General features: G+C 35.7%; 1 protein-coding gene across 1 annotated transcript in view; it reads left to right on the forward strand.

Annotated features, from left to right (window-relative positions):
* Nucleotides 1-18325, forward strand: part of LOC134852006 (potassium/sodium hyperpolarization-activated cyclic nucleotide-gated channel 1-like) — a 51616-nt gene that overhangs the window by 8239 nt on the left and 25052 nt on the right. The window contains exons 3-4 of the mRNA XM_063868281.1: nucleotides 7949-8219; nucleotides 9311-9460. Coding sequence (XP_063724351.1) covers nucleotides 7949-8219; nucleotides 9311-9460 — 421 coding nt within the window. The remainder of the gene's footprint in view (nucleotides 1-7948; nucleotides 8220-9310; nucleotides 9461-18325) is intronic.

Raw genomic sequence — 18325 nt, forward strand, 5'->3', positions numbered from 1 at the left:
GTCAGAGTGGTCTTCTACTGCTTTTTAAACAAGTTAACGAAAACTTTCCAAATGGCAAAAAAAAAAATTTTCCCAACAGTTTATTGGTTCACTTTTTCATTCCCACTCAATTTTTTCTATTAGAAACATAGACATTTGAACAAAGGTTCGGATTAAATATTTCCATACAAAAAACTGAATGGCAATTTTGCTGGATAACGTTATCACAATACTATTCAGTAACTGCAAACTTTTGCTTTCAATAGCTTTTTTGAAGATAAATGTCAATCAAAAATTTTGATGTCATTTTTAATGGACCAAAAAAAACAAAAAAGCAAGCAATTTTTGTTTTCAGCGGTTTCGGTCAGCATTTGAGAAAAGCGGGTTTCAATTTTTAGAGTTTGTTTTAGTTTTTTTCCGGATTTTTCAAGCTAGACTGCTCACATCAGGGCAAAATCATGAATATTCCGATTGCCTTTTAAGGCCCATGGAGCAGTGTTCGCATAAGTAAATGATGAATTTTTCAAAAAAAAAAGAAAAACTTTTGAATGAAAAAAAAAGAATGAAATTTTTTATCCCCCACGCAATATTAACTGCAGTGACATATTTTGCTCATATTAACATAACAATTATGAAAAATAGCCTGCATCAATTAATTCGCAACGAGTTCTAAGACGGATTAAAACGCGGCTTACGCGTTTATAGCGCGAAACACACCACGCGTTAATTGACCCAAATTGGCAATATTTAAACCCCAGCAACTTTACAAAAAAAGGTCTCAGGTATATTATCTATTTAAATTAGAGCTAAAAACATCAAATTTTTTCGGATGATGGAAAAAAAGTCAAAGACAGTTAAAAGTCAAAAGAAGTCTGGAGAAAAAAATTCACCCCGAGCACAAATATACTGTAAATTTTTTCAAAAGTCAAAAAAATGCGAAAAACTATTATTAAATGATTTTTCTGAAGACTGTATAAGACTAAAACAAGGCTGCTCGTTGCTCGTATATCAGGGCAAAGCCTTGAATATTCCGACTGCCTTTTCAGGTGGACGAAAATTTTGACGCCTTTTTTTAGTTCGACCAAATTGATTTTCTGAGCTCTCCTAAAGCACACTAAAAAGACACTGTTTTGGCCAAATTTTCTGCGCCACGGGCAAATTTTTGAAAAAAGCCATTTTTGGGTTTTTTTTTGAAAAATTTTGACAAAAAAATGCGTTTTTTTTTGGCGCGCGCTCCACCTCAAAGTTAGTATATATTGGCGCCAAAGGCGCCCTTAAAAACATTATAGGGTCGGTCGGCCAAAACTGGATTTCTTAAAAGTACTAAAAGGAAAACCGCCTTTTTTATCTTTTTAATCAAGAAAGGGTAATAGAAACATTTATTTTCGGGATTCAAACTTTTTATCTGGTTTTTGTCAGAAGCTGTGAGGAACTCTATTAAATACCTGTTTTGAATTGCATTTTTGTCAGAGTGGTCTTCTACTGCTTTTTAAACAAGTTAACGAAAACTTTCCAAATGGCAAAAAAAAAAATTTTCCCAACAGTTTATTGGTTCACTTTTTCATTCCCACTCAATTTTTTCTATTAGAAACATAGACATTTGAACAAAGGTTCGGATTAAATATTTCCATACAAAAAACTGAATGGCAATTTTGCTGGATAACGTTATCACAATACTATTCAGTAACTGCAAACTTTTGCTTTCAATAGCTTTTTTGAAGATAAATGTCAATCAAAAATTTTGATGTCATTTTTAATGGACCAAAAAAAACAAAAAAGCAAGCAATTTTTGTTTTCAGCGGTTTCGGTCAGCATTTGAGAAAAGCGGGTTTCAATTTTTAGAGTTTGTTTTAGTTTTTTTCCGGATTTTTCAAGCTAGACTGCTCACATCAGGGCAAAATCATGAATATTCCGATTGCCTTTTAAGGCCCATGGAGCAGTGTTCGCATAAGTAAATGATGAATTTTTCAAAAAAAAAAGAAAAACTTTTGAATGAAAAAAAAGAATGAAATTTTTTATCCCCCACGCAATATTAACTGCAGTGACATATTTTGCTCATATTAACATAACAATTATGAAAAATAGCCTGCATCAATTAATTCGCAACGAGTTCTAAGACGGATTAAAACGCGGCTTACGCGTTTATAGCGCGAAACACACCACGCGTTAATTGACCCAAATTGGCAATATTTAAACCCCAGCAACTTTACAAAAAAAGGTCTCAGGTATATTATCTATTTAAATTAGAGCTAAAAACATCAAATTTTTTCGGATGATGGAAAAAAAGTCAAAGACAGTTAAAAGTCAAAAGAAGTCTGGAGAAAAAAATTCACCCCGAGCACAAATATACTGTAAATTTTTTCAAAAGTCAAAAAAATGCGAAAAACTATTATTAAATGATTTTTCTGAAGACTGTATAAGACTAAAACAAGGCTGCTCGTTGCTCGTATATCAGGGCAAAGCCTTGAATATTCCGACTGCCTTTTCAGGTGGACGAAAATTTTGACGCCTTTTTTTAGTTCGACCAAATTGATTTTCTGAGCTCTCCTAAAGCACACTAAAAAGACACTGTTTTGGCCAAATTTTCTGCGCCACGGGCAAATTTTTGAAAAAAGCCATTTTTGGGTTTTTTTTTGAAAAATTTTGACAAAAAAATGCGTTTTTTTTTGGCGCGCGCTCCACCTCAAAGTTAGTATATATTGGCGCCAAAGGCGCCCTTAAAAACATTATAGGGTCGGTCGGCCAAAACTGGATTTCTTAAAAGTACTAAAAGGAAGACCGCCTGTTTTATCTTTTTAATCAAGAAAGGGTAATAGAAACATTTATTTTCAAGATTCAAACTTTTTATCTGGTTTTTGTCAGAAGCTGTGAAGAACTCTATTAAATACTTGTTTTGAATTGCTATTTTGTCAGAGTGGTCTTCTACTGCTTTTTAAACAAGTTAACGAAAACTTTCCAAATGGCAAAAAAGTGAAATTTTCCCAACAGTTTATTGGTTCACTTTTTCATTCCCACTAAATTTTTTCTATTAGAAACATAGACATTTGAACAAAGGTTCGGATTAAATATTTCCATACAAAAAATTGAATGGCAATTTTGCTGGATAAGGTTATCACAATACTATCCAGTAACTGCAAGCTTTTGCTTTCAATAGCTTTTTTGAAGATAAATGTCAATCAAAAATTTTGATGTCATTTTTGATGGACTAAAAAAACCAAAAAGCCAGCAATTTTTGTTTTCAGCGGTTTCGGTCAGCATTTCAGAAAAGCGGGTTTCAATTGTTAGAGTTTGTTTTAATTTTTTCCGGATTTTTCAAGCTAGACTGCTCACATCAGGGTAAAATCATGAATATTCCGATTGCCTTTTAAGGCCCATGGAGCAGTGTTCGCATAAGTAAATGATGAATTTTTCAAAAAAAAAGAAACACTTTGAATGAAAAAAAAATGAGTTTTTTTATCCCCCACACGCAATAATAACTGCAGTGACATATTTTGCCCATATTAACATAACAATTATGAAAAATAGCCTGCATCAATTAATTCGCAACGAGTTCTAAGACGGATTAAAACGCGGCTTACGCGTTAATAGCTCGAAACGTACCACGCGTTAATTGACACAAATTGGCATTATTTAAACCCCCGCAACTTTACAAAAAAGGTCTCAGGTATATTATCTAATTTAAATTAGAGCTAAAAACATCAAATTTTTTCGGATGATGGAAAAAAAGTCAAAAAGAGTTAAAAGTCAAAAGAAGTCTGGAGAAAAAATTCACCCCGAGCACAAATATACAGTAAATTTTTTCAAAAGTCAAAAAAATGCGAAAAACTATTATTAAATGAATTTCCTGAAGACTCTATAAGACTAAAACAAGACTGCTCGTTGCTCGTATATCAGGGCAACGCCTTGAATATTCCGACTGCCTTTTCAGGTGTATGAAGCAGTAATAACATGAAAAAATTAAATGTATTAAAAGAAAACAAAGTTTTTTATTCAATTTGAGATTTTTCGTGAAAATCATCCCCCTACACGCCATACTAAGTGAAAAGTGATAGATTTTGCTCCTTGAAGCTTCCTTGAACCAATTTGGAGAGATTTGTACGACAGCTTAAATCTCCTCTTACGCGTTGATAGTTTGTCCCAAATGGACTAAAATGGCACTTTTTACCACTCCATAACTTAATTTTAAAAAAATTTAAAAAAATCAGAGTTGAAATACATTTTAAAATAGGAGCTCAAGACCAAAACTTTTTGGCTGATAGAAAAGCCATTTTTGGGTTTTCTTTTGAAAAATTTTGACAAAAAAATGCGTTTTTTTTGGCGCGCGCTCCACCTCAAAGTTAGTATATATTGGCGCCAAAGGCGCCCTTAAAAACATTATAGGGTCGGTCGGCCAAAACTGGATTTCTTAAAAGTACTAAAAGGAAGACCGCCTGTTTTATCTTTTTAATCAAGAAAGGGTAATAGAAACATTTATTTTCAAGATTCAAACTTTTTATCTGGTTTTTGTCAGAAGCTGTGAAGAACTCTATTAAATACTTGTTTTGAATTGCAATTTTGTCAGAGTGGTCTTCTACTGCTTTTTAAACAAGTTAACGAAAACTTTCCAAATGGCAAAAAAGTGAAATTTTCCCAACAGTTTATTGGTTCACTTTTTCATTCCCACTCAATTTTTTCTATTAGAAACATAGACATTTGAACAAAGGTTCGGATTAAATATTTCCATACAAAAAATTGAATGGCAATTTTGCTGGATAATGTTATCACAATACTATCCAGTAACTGCAAGCTTTTGCTTTCAATAGCTTTTTTGAAGATAAATGTCAATCAAAAATTTTGATGTCATTTTTGATGGACTAAAAAAACCAAAAAGCCAGCAATTTTTGTTTTCAGCGGTTTCGGTCAGCATTTCAGAAAAGCGGGTTTCAATTGTTAGAGTTTGTTTTAATTTTTTCCGGATTTTTCAAGCTAGACTGCTCACATCAGGGTAAAATCATGAATATTCCGATTGCCTTTTAAGGCCCATGGAGCAGTGTTCGCATAAGTAAATGATGAATTTTTCAAAAAAAAAGAAACACTTTGAATGAAAAAAAAAAGAATGAGTTTTTTTATCCCCCACACGCAATAATAACTGCAGTGACATATTTTGCTCATATTAACATAACAATTATGAAAAATAGCCTGCATCAATTAATTCGCAACGAGTTCTAAGACGGATTAAAACGCGGCTTACGCGTTAATAGCTCGAAACGTACCACGCGTTAATTGACACAAATTGGCATTATTTAAACCCCCGCAACTTTACAAAAAAAGGTCTCAGGTATATTATCTAATTTAAATTAGAGCTAAAAACATCAAATTTTTTCGGATGATGGAAAAAAAGTCAAAAAGAGTTAAAAGTCAAAAGAAGTCTGGAGAAAAAAATTCACCCCGAGCACAAATATACAGTAAATTTTTTCAAAAGTCAAAAAAATGCGAAAAACTATTATTAAATGAATTTCCTGAAGACTCTATAAGACTAAAACAAGACTGCTCGTTGCTCGTATATCAGGGCAACGCCTTGAATATTCCGACTGCCTTTTCAGGTGTATGAAGCAGTAATAACATGAAAAAGTTAAATGTATTAAAAGAAAACAAAGTTTTTTATTCAATTTGAGATTTTTCGTGAAAATCATCCCCCTACACGCCATACTAAGTGAAAAGTGATAGATTTTGCTCCTTGAAGCTTCCTTGAACCAATTTGGAGAGATTTGTACGACAGCTTAAATCTCCTCTTACGCGTTGATAGTTTGTCCCAAATGGACTAAAATGGCACTTTTTACCACTCCATAACTTAATTTTAAAAAAAATTAAAAAAATCAGAGTTGAAATACATTTTAAAATAGGAGCTCAAGACCAAAACTTTTTGGCTGATAGAAAACAAATCTGTCAAAAATAACAAGTTAAAGAATCGAAATTTGTCTGGATGAAAAACCACCTCGCATGCAAAAGCACATAAAAGAATTTGAAAAATGACATACTACAGTCACGGGACTTAGAAACTGCAATTTTTTGTTTGCAACGAGCAAATAAACAGATTTTTTCTTCACGTTTTTGTCGTTTTCTCTGAAACTAGCAAAGTATTTGGAAGTAGCTAATCTGATCAAATTTTGAGAAACCTTGTTTGAAGGTGTAAACTTGCCAGTGAGTCATAACTAGTTTCAAAGTGTTCTTGCTCTGGAAACATTCTCAAAAACAAATCAAATAACCTCTCAATTTATGGGCCCAATTTAATGGTTCTTTTTGAAGCTGATGAATTTGTCTGTGTGCCGCAGAAACACGATAGACAAAAAAAAATTGAAAGATATACTTGGCCCGACGTCGAAAAATGATTGTATTTGTTTTGACAAAACAGATATCAAAACGACGTTTTAAGTGCTTATACCAGAAAGTCATACAGAAATGTGAGACAGCGTAACTGCTTATGAGAACGCATATTTTCCAAGGTCATTTTTCTAAAAATTTGCTCGAAATTTTTTTTGTTGACTTAATTTGACCATCAACGCACAATTACTCGCAAAAAAATCTATTTTTTTTTTACACAGGATCAAATTTTTTTTTTCACTTTTTGTTTTTTTTTGGAGTGTGGAGACTAAGAACTGATCATTAGCTTAGCTTCCCATAGATACAATTTGAGCCCTTAAATTCGTAACCTTTGTGTTGTTTTTGACAATGTTTCTGGTTATGATTCATTCACTGGCTATTTTACGCTTTCAAAGCAAACGTTCTTCATATTTGACCCAGTTAACTCCATCTAAATAGTCTAAGCTAGCATATGTCAAAAGTTCACTCCTAATTCTGTAACAGTTGCAGAGAAAATGACAAAAACGTGGCAAATACCTCAGACCATAACAACCTTTTCTCAATTTTAGCGAGCGGTTGATCGGAGCGAAACACATGAAATTTTTTTTTTCAAATGAATGCTTTAAAGCGTTCAAACTTGAAACTCAAAAGAACCAGTCTGTTCATCTCAAATAGGTTTTGTGAAGGTTTCTGTTCATCTCGCTGAATATTAAACTAACAGTTTATCGAAAGACTACAGCATCAAGTTCAAATGTTATGGATACAGAAATTTTGCCTTTTTTCATGATTCAAGTATGGTAAAAGTGGTTATTATGTCAGCCCACTGACCCTTAATAGCCATTGATAAGGAAAAAATAAACAAAAAATTGAAAAAGGGAATTCTTGTAGTAGACAGTGCTTTAAACTATCGAGTAGGCTTATCTTAAATCTTCTACCACTCAAATTTGCTCCCTTTTTCTTAGTGTTTATCTGAGCCTGATAATCCTAACCAAGTGGAGCCGCCCACACGAAATATTATTCGATCCAGAGAAAATTGGAACTGGGGGAATAAAAACTGTTGAGACAACTCAGTTGAGATGAAAACAAAACGAAGTCAATTGAAATGGCCAATTGATTCCCTCTTCAATTGATATTGAAAATTAAGAAGGAATTAAAATAATCGATTTAGTTCTGGGTCTTGGCAGACAATTTAGGGTAAAGTTGCGAAAATGGAAAAAGCTAAATAGTCCTCTGGTTTATATTTTAAGGATTAGAGATTTTTTCTTTCAGATCAAATTCGGTTCATGATCAGATTTGCGTCACCCTAGTCAAAATAACTAAAACTTTTGCGAGCTAAAAATGTCACATATCTGAAATGTCTGAAAATGTCACATACGTAATTCGACTTTTTTGGACATGCTCATTTTTTTTGCTCTCTAAAAAATGCTCTCTAAAAAACTGTAGCGCGCGATGATCACGTGTCTTAAATATAAGTGGTGCGCTCTAAAACAGCGTTATGATGTGCCAACATTATGTTTTTCTGGTTTAGTGACAGCTCAAAGATCAAATTTCACAGAAGGAGAACCGTTTGCCTAACACGTTGAGTTATAGCAAATTGTCCCTAATTGAGATGGTTTCTTTGTACTTATAGGAACTATCTAAAGACGTGGTTTGTTATGGACTTCAGCAGTTCAGTTCCTTTCGACCACATCATCACGTGGGCCAACTGGGTGCTAGAGGACACTGACCCCTCCGGTTCGAACGGCACTTCATCTGGAGACTCCAGTGGAGGAGCAGGGGGCAATGCGGCTGTGGCCAAGGGGCTGAAGGGACTGAGGATGCTCAAGCTAGCCAAGTTTCTCACTCTGCTCAAGTTGCTGCGAATTACTCGACTCTTGAAATATGCTTCACAGTGGGAAGAGGTGGGTGATTTCACACACAACAAACAATTAAAATCAATGTCGCAGGCGGAAAAGTTCGCATTTTTTAGATTGTACTTCAGTTTTTAAAACTTCCCCAAGCCCCATAATCGAATCCTTTTAGCGAGCAAAACTCTGTTAATTAACTTTTTTGCAAGTTAAGCTTTTGATTTGGCGGTTGTCGGAACGTTCTGTGCCAATTGAGAGGAGAACAAAACAGGTACTTTTCTTTTCAATGAACTAGTAACTTGTACTAGTAATTTATTTCATCCAGATGGAATGGGATTTTTCCATGTCGTGATTTAGATAATTGTCGATGTACATTCGAAATCAGTTCCTGGATCTCGAAATATCTTAATACATTGTATTTACCAGGTATTTCAGATGTATGCGTTTTCTTTGTGGTGCAAAATCATCATTTGTCTCTTTGCGGTTTAGAAAACTTAGCAAATTTCGTTTGGTATAGTTTAGATTAGATCACCAGTTTTCTGTGAGCTCAGTTTCCGAACAAAACATTTCTTCAAAAAGTATTTTTGTTCAAACTTTCCCAATGCGCAGTATAGTTTGTTTACAAGCACATGTTCACACTTTACATCAGATAACTGCATAAATTTTGACCTTCCTTAAAATGATTGAAATCTTTTCATTGATATGGAATCTTCTTTGATCCCCAGCTGGTACGCGCGCAAAAGCCAAACAGTTCTGACCGAATATTTGAAAAGGGAAATAGCATTTTGTTTTTTTTTAAGTCATCAAACCAATGCCGTGTGGAAACTCAGAGCTTTAGCTCTTTATTTTTCAGATGATTGATTTTTAAACAAATCAACAAAACACAAGTTCTATTTTTTTATAGCAGCTCGATGAGCTTAATGCGGTGATCATGTCCGAAGTAACTGAAAAGTTTTTGGCTTAATAATATTGCCATTAACTAACGGCTATACTTATTAAGTCAAGTACTTTAAAGTTACGCTTATAAATTTCGATGAAAGAGATTGAATGGAAGAGCGCTGAATTTTGTGCCTGTTGATGCTAAGTTATAAACTGAAGATTTGGTTATTTAGGTGTTATTGGTGTGTTTTCTTTTTCTTTTTCAGGTGTTCAACCTGGCAAGTGTGGCGATGCGTGTGGTGAATGTGGTCGGCACTATGCTCCTGTTCGCCCACATCAACGGCTGCATCATGTTCCTCATCCCTCGCCTCTCCGACTTCCCACCCGGCAACTGGATCGACAACGACGGAATCAGGGTCAGTCAACACCTCTGGTGCATCATTCATTATACACCACATCAACGTATAGTTCGAGTAGTATATCATTGTTTTAACCGACCAGATGCATGATTTTCTAAGCTCGCTTTTATAATGCTTTAAGCTTTTAGAAATCAGAAAGAAATGATGCCCTCACAAACTCTGACAAATTATTTGTTATTATAAAAACCAGTGACAAACGAATTTTGACCGCTGAAGTGAACTCCAATAGACAATTAGCTGTTTTTGTCGCTGAGCTTTTCAATTGGAAATGAAATCCTATTGAATCCACTGAAAAATGCTGGAGCTCTGCGAGCTTCAACTGAGGTTGTTTAATTTGAAAAACCACCTGTTCAAAGAACGCAAAACTTGAATGGCCTAGCATTTGTTTCCACACTCTACCTTGTCTCTGGATTCTGGTTTTGATCGCTTGCCAGCGTTCGACTGGCGTATAAAAATTCGTTTTTCATTTCTATTTCATTTTGACGAATCTTGTGCAAATTTGATGGAATCCAGCGACAAAAATTCGATTATTTGAATTGTGCTGGTTCCAATTAAGCAGTAACTCACTTTTTAAAAAGTGAAAACCATGAATCTTCATCATAAAACTCATGGAAACTTAAAATAAGAAATCAATACTTTCCTTTTTTCAGTGACATCCTTCGATCTTATTACGCCGCAAATCTGCGGTTTTTTACACCCAAAAAAGGCCTTAGTCAGCTGGAATTTTATCAGAAGACAAGTAATTGAGCCTAATCTCCTCCTTTTTAGATAACTCGCTCATAACCCTTCAAGGTTTTTTCTTTCAAAAATTCAATTATCTCAATACTGTTGGATCCAAGTATGCGGTAACTCTTTTTAATCGAAAGAATTGACGAAAAAATCATCATCATAAACGTCACGCACCTTAAAATCAGAAAACAATATATCCCAAACCATTATCAAGGTACCCGAAATTGGTTTTAAAGAGTACCGTGTGGGATGGGAGCAAGAAAAAAAAATTGCAAAAGGTTTCACTATACCAAAAAAAATTTCCCACACTCGTTGTAAAGAAAAAAACTATTTATTCACCTACTTAGATAATAATATTCGGATCTATAGTCAGCCTTTTTTCAATTGGCCATGATTTGTCTTTGCCTATTTTGTTTTGAAGGTGTAATTGCCCACTCATCGTGCCGCTTTACTGACGTTATCTTGGAAATTACCAGAAAACTGTTGCTATCAGACCTATTTTAGTGCCTCCTGCGAACAATTTTTGTTATACTAAGGGGCTTGGAGTTTCGCAAAGTAACAACCTTGGGATAATAAATAAGCGCAAGTTGGAATAATAACTAAAGTCCACTCTGGTATCTTCGTGTTTATCATACGCGGAAAACTAATTCGACCCATACAACATCCCATATTGAATTTTGAAAGCTCACCACATTTTTCAAAATCAAAAACTATGAAGAACAGTGTTTCATTCGAAGTAAAATTTATTCATTTGAAATTTTTTTTGCAGCTGAAAAATATTCAAAAGGGAGAATAGTTTTTGCTTAATTGTAAGAATTTTTTTTCAAAAATTTGATCAATATGTTTGATCGAAAAATACTTTGATACCTTAAAGTTCAATTCAATCACTCAGAGTTTAAACTTTGTAAGGAAATGTGTGGGGCTTTTAATTTGTCATTGGGTTTTGTGCTATTATGTAAAATTAAAACATTTTCTTCACAATCTTGATAGGGCAGAGTCTAAAGATAAATTTCAAGCAAAGTTTTCTCTTTCTCCAAAATTGTGAAAAAAAAGTTACCAAGATGCGTAACCGACTGTTGCATGGACTCACTACCGACACCTCAGTCAGATGAAAAACTGATAATAAAAGCAGCATAATTGTCATCCGGCCGGATTGGCATTAACCAGTTGATGTACATATTTAAGTATTTATATTTAAATTATTGTACTGCTGGTCAACTGGCCTTAAACAACACGGCCAGTTCATAAACATAGAGCATAGACCGCTCAGAGCACAATGATTAAGAGAATATATTTTATATATCTTTCTATTCTCTCCTAAGTTACCAAGTTAGTTGCCAATCCGTACGGATTCAATAGTTACCCAAACAACGATAAATGACAATAATTTAAATTTTCTCGACATTGGCCAAAGGCATCAGCAGGACCACCACTCGAGTGGTCCAAACAAGCAGCACTGACTAATATGGCCGTCCTGGCCAAAGACGTAACCTACTCCGAACAAAACTAACAGTCATCGAATAACTAACAGTCAATAGAACTAATATACGAACTTGAAACAATAGGCGAAACAGAAGCAGAAAAACGGAAAAGGGACATACGCAACAGGAGAAAAAGGTCACTTGGGAAAACAATACAGCAGAAGTCAGAGAGAGAGAGAGAGAGAGAGAGAGAGAGAGAGGGAGGAGCACTATGCAACATTTTTCCATGGGATGAAGCAGATGCCTAAGAGAGGAGCTATATATTTTTTGTTTAGGAGTAAAAGGCCAACGTCAACTAAAACAAAAATGCCCGGGACTCGATATACAGTCCATAAACTCAAAAGATTTGTTAAAAATACTCGAAGACATATTCCTTACGACCGACAAGAATTACAGCTTTCGAAAGATATAAAGATATAACTTCATCTGGCGTAAGCAGCTAAAAAAAAACGAATCAAAAAAAATATTCCCGGTGGATCTAGTAAAAATAGTACCACAATTATGTAGAAATAGTATCACAAGAACACCTCAAGACGCATACGAGTATGCGATTCGGAAAAAAAGGAATAAAACTTAGCAAAACAATGGAAACAAATCATTCGGATCATCAACAATTTCTTCTACAATCAAACAGGAACCTATGGGATACATAGATCCACTTGCAACAGGAGTATAAAATGGGTACAAAAACAACCAAAGAGGTCGGGGTTTCCGCAGAGGCCGATAAAAATTCCCATGTAGAAGTACCAATACAGGAGGAATACAAAACAAACAACGAAGCCAAAACAAAACATGCTGTAAACATGGCAGACAATTTGGTCCCAATCATCAATTTGGTCTACAATCGTGCCCTGCAAAAGACAAGATTTTCATCAAATCTGCAAAAAGAAGACACTACGCAAAAGTATGCAGATCGACAAACGTAAACTAAATGAGAGAGTCAAATAGAAGCCAACGAGAGGAAGACGAAGAAAAAGAAGCAACCGAGGAAGACAAAAACGACCCCGTAACTTACGCAGAATTCACTTCAAAAAACGGATGGGAAGAAATACCACGCAATGAATGTACTGTATTGGCCACTTCAGAAGCGTTCCAAATAAAAAAATCTATATATTTACGCGAAGAGGATTTAAACGACCACAAAGTAAAACTGAAAACAATAACAGAAAACATATTCGCAATCGCAGATTCAGGAAGCCCATTCTGTTTTTTGAATGAAAAACAGTAAAAAGACTACAAATTAATGACAGTTCGGCACGATTTAAATATATCCCACCGGAAGATGCAACCAAAAAATTGGCATGCCACAACGAAGAATACATCATGCCGAAAAGACGGCTAATCCTTGCGGTAGAATCAAAAAGGTGGACCATACAGTCCGCACCATTCCTAAATGACCAAAAAGTAAACATAATCGGACAAAACACTCAAGCAAAAACTGCCATTACCTTATTTCGAGAAAACCGAAAATTCAACACGCAGGAAATAGAAAAATCAGACAAAGAAATCAAACAATGAGTCAAAGAGAACATCCAACAGCTATGTGCAAGAATTTAAAAATCAAAAAACCATGTAGTGAAAACGCAATCAATCAAAGGTGTTAAAGATAAAAAATCCACGTAGTGAAAACGCAATCCATCAAAGAGTACCAATTCACCTACAAAAACGCGTGGATGAAAAATTGAACAACTGATAGACTATAAATACATCCTCACACTCGACAAATAATCGCAACAGCAACTTAGTGGTTCGATCGTAATATTGCTGAAAAAAGCCTTGGATTCAAAAAATATTTTGAAAATTTATTCACAAAAACAAATATCAATCAGTCAAAAAGAAAACGCTGCAGAAATCATAAGGAGGAAAAGAAACTTCCCTCACTGTTTTTAACACTCGACATTTGATATGCACTTTCACGAATCCCTCTGGATTCCGATACGAAAAAAACGATGATAATTCAGACTCATTGGAGGCAATGCTACTGAAACATACCAACTCCAAAAAGACATACCAGCCGAATTCCAAAAAGCAATAGACCTTACTTTGACAAACTGCAAAAAAAAACATTCGCATATTTAAGCTACATACTCAGTGCAACAAAAAGATCCAGAGACACACAAAAAAAGCAGCTACATGAAGTTTTAACAAAAATAAATGACGGAAATTTAGCAATATCAATCAAAAAATGGCTCGACTATCACATCAATAGCGTAGGCACCGAGCCACTAAACCGGAAAACAGATGCAATACAAAAACTTAAACCACCAAAAATTTTCAAACATTCAAAAAAATTCCTGGGTCGAATCATAAAACCTCATTCAATCGATACTACAACGTGTTTCTGGGTTAAGTAAATATAAACATTCAAAATAAGAAACCAGCGTGGTATTGCGACGCATCTACATCCAGGCAAGGGGCCACCCTCGAACAATTTACTGTTGAAGATTGAGTTGCATTAGCATACACTTCCAGATTTTTAAAATCACTAGAAGAAAAATACTCCGTAAGCAAACTAGAGTTGTTGAGGTTGTATCAGCAAAAAAAAAACAGTTCAGTTTTTTTATACGGGAAAAACTTTATCGTCATCACAGATCACCAAGCTTTAGTCAACGCATTTGACGCCAGCAAAAGATCAAAACCAGCCAACTAGATGAATTGATCGTTTGACCCCATTTAACTCTCACATAAACTTCTTGGCGGGAAAAAAGATTAGCAGACTACATACCCAGAAATCCGGTAGGATTATCTTTACCCCCCAGTGAGTATGATGAGGAATTTATAGAAGCGTCGACTAACTCATTCAATGTGAATCTTGAATTGATTGACCACGTCATTCTAAACGAACTAGCCAATCAGAAACGAGCTCATAATCGGCTGATCGAAACGCACGCGGAAAACGAAAAGAAACTAACTACTCAATTGAAACCTCAAGCGCAATTCAAGTCTTCCAATCATACCGACACTGAGCAAAAACACTAAGCAAAAACAAAAATTCGAGCGAACTCTTTTTCAGAAATTAACTTCCAACAAAAATAACGTCAAAACAAACCTTAAACTCGGATTTATAATATCGGATTTATTATCAAAAACCTGAGTCGGAGAGTTGAAAACACGGGATTTGAAAAAGGATTCATCATAGATTTAACGCGAGCGACACAACACAAATGAAAGAACCACAAACTTCGACATCAATGAATACGACACAAAAACAAGACGTGCAGTCCCAATCGGAAATGACGTTCGAAATCAATGAGCAAAAAGAGTACTGCCTAAGCAGGGTAGACCCATACCAACAATACATGGAGGAGACAAGCTCAAACGAAGTACCACCAGCAAGGACGAGCCATACACACCAATTAAAAACCAGACAGAGGAAGACAGGCCATTGTACAGCAGAAACTTACAAAAGGTAAGGGGAATCGGCAGCCGAGGACCGAAAAACGATTGTCAATTTTGTCAGAAAGAGAGTTTGGGAGGCACTAAAATTGACCTACGGGGACTACTGGTACAATGTAAGAGATCGCCTGCTCGTCAAGAAGGACTGCCTACTAATAGAAGAAAAATTCATCAAAATACAACAATTCAGACAAACAATCCTAGACGTCCTACATCTCACAAACCCTAGAGCAGCCATTATGCTTGACTTATGGGAACCGTTGCTTTCCACACATACACAGAACAATAGTCCGAATGGCACAGAACTACCGCCATTGCTCCGAACAAGGTAGAAAACAGACACCAGTAGTCGAGCCAAACGAGTAAGTTTAATTAGATTTTGCGGGGCCCCTACTGGACTTGTTGATTGAGAAGGCTTACATTTTAGTCGCCGTTTACAAGTGGACGAAATTCTCGGCGGCAAAATTTGTCCCAAATACAACCGTGGATACAGCTATAAATTTTCTGCTAAGATTTATATCAAATGTTGGGGTCCAAATAAAACTAAAGTGTGACCAAGTTCAAACGGTCAGAGCGGAAACATTTGCCCAGCTTGATGACCATTGGTCTATGGTCTACAGAGTAGTTGAAAAATTGATACAAACACTGAAGCAAAGGAAGGGAGTAATGTGAATAGACAACACTTCTCCAACTTGCGTCCGACTTCGCGGAAGTCATAAAAAAGATCTTCAAATCTTCAAATCTTGCGTCCAACGTCGCGGAAATTATCAAATAACCTAATTTAGGTAGACGCAAAACACGCTTGTTTAGATCGGAGAACTTTTATGTAACCCCCATTGCCGCCAGAAATAATGCGCGACCTACAGTGCTGGTCAGAAAGCAAGGTGAACAATAAATGAAAACCATTAGAGAAGATACTAGAACCCACGAACTTCATGGATTAGAGGAACACAAACCCAAGTAAACAAAAACACTAAGAGACACATACAACAGGTAGCCAGATTAAAACTCTCCACAAAAGTATAGGACCCAAAAACATTCAAACAAAAATTTAAAACAATAGACAGAAAAAACTTTGACCTAAACTCCGCTCACGGCCTGGGTACAGACACGAGGCAAACAAACTAGCTTGCTGGGAGCAGTGGATTCGCTTTTGTATCAAATCCCAAAAATCTACCGACCGTGTAGACCCTGACGATTAAGTGATTATAATGCATACAAATCTGCAAGACGTACAGGTCCATGCTTACGGTTCCTAGACATGGAAAAGCCGAACGCGCCCCAACATCCAATGTTCATGGAGGACGAGAAAACGGGACTGCCCAGGAAACTATCCCGAAAGGAATAACAAACCAGATGGGACTCCGAGTCAGAAAAAAACGGAAAGCACAGAATGGCAAAAGAACGGGAGGGAAAGCAACTCCAAGACACGCCAGGGGTATGACCTCCAATAAATAGCATAGAACAAACAAAATTTACAATAACATTACCCGGGAAGCCAACCATTCTTGTGCCTGACAAAACAAAATATATAACCAAGCTAGCAGCATTAAAAGTTTTATTGATGAGATGGGTTTTCAAGAAAGTTCACCTAAACTCATGGCATGCCTGAAGCTCATAGAAACAATAAACCCAGTAGCCAACCTGAGCGATCAGTGTGGTGGACTTACTATCTCCAATCGAAAGACCAACAGAATAAAAGAAAGATTTAATACTAGATATGGTAAAGGGAACAAATGAAAACAAAAAGGATCAGGGAGAAACGGCGGCCCAAGATCAAGTCAACATGACAAAGGAACACAAACAACAACAAGAGGATGAAACAATTAGAACAAAGAAAAGCAGCGAACCAGAAAAAAGATACATAGATCCACGTGGAAGAGGAGCACAAAATGGGTACAAAAACAACCAAAGAAGTCGGAGTTTCCGCAGAGCCCGATTAAAATTCCCATGTAGAAGTACCAATACAGGAGGAATACTAAACAAACAACGAAGCCAAAACAAAATATGCTACAAATATGGCAGACAATTTGATCCCAATCATTTACAATCGTGCCCCGAAAAAGAAAAGCTTTTAACCAAATCTGCAAAACAAAAGTATGCAGACACTACACAAAAGTATGCAGATCGACAAACGTAAACTAAATGAGAGAATCAAATAGAAGCCAACGAGAGGAAGACAAAGAAAAAGAAGCAACCGATGAAGACAAAAACGACCCAATAACTTACGCAGAATTCATTTCAACAACCGGATGGGAAGAAATACCAGGCAATGAATTTACTGTATTGGCCACTTCAGAAGCATTCCAAATAAAAAAATTGATATATTTACGCGAAGAGGAGTTAAACGACGTCAAAAAAAAACTGAAAACAAAAACAGAAAACATATTTGGAATCGCAGATTCAGGAAGCACATTCTCATTTTGATTGAAAAACAGTAAAAAGACTACAAACAAATGACAGTTCTGCACAATTTAAATATATCCCACCGGAAGATGCAACCAAAAAATTGGCATGCCACAACGAAAAACACGTCATGCCGAAAAGACAGCTAATCCTTGCGGTAGAATCGAAAAAATGAACCATACAGTCCGCACCATTCTTAAATGAACAAAAAGTAAACATAATCGGACGAAACACTCAAACAAAAATTGGCATCACATAATTGTGAGAAAAACCGAAAATTCAACACGCAGGAAATAGAAAAATCAGACAAAGAAATCAAACAATGAGTCGAAGAGAACTTCCAACAGCTATGTGCTAGAATTTAAAAATCAAAAAACCATGTAGTGAAAACGCAATCCATCAAAGGTGTTAAAAATCAAAATACCACGTAGTGAAAACGCAATCCATCAAAGGGTACCAATTCACCTACAAAAACGCGTGGATGAAAAATTGAACAACTGATAAATTGAACAAATACATTCTCACACTCGACAAATATTCGGAACAGCAATTTATTGGTTTGATCGTAATTTTGGTGAAAAAAAAGCCTTGGATTCGAAAAAGGTTTTGAAAATCCGTTCACAAAAACAAATATCAATCAGACAAAAAGAAAACGCTGCAGAAATTATAAGGAGGAAAAGAAACTTCCCTCACTTTTTTTAACACTCGACCTTTGATATGCATATTCACGAATCCCTCTGGATTCCGATACAAAAAAAACGAAGGTAATTCAGACTCATTGGAGGCAATGAAACTGAAACATACCAACTCCAAACGGACATGCCAGCCGAATTTCAAAAGGCAAAAGACC

The sequence above is a fragment of the Symsagittifera roscoffensis genome, chromosome 7 (assembly GCF_963678635.1).
Source record: "Symsagittifera roscoffensis chromosome 7, txSymRosc1.1, whole genome shotgun sequence".
Lineage (NCBI taxonomy): Eukaryota > Metazoa > Xenacoelomorpha > Acoela > Convolutidae > Symsagittifera > Symsagittifera roscoffensis.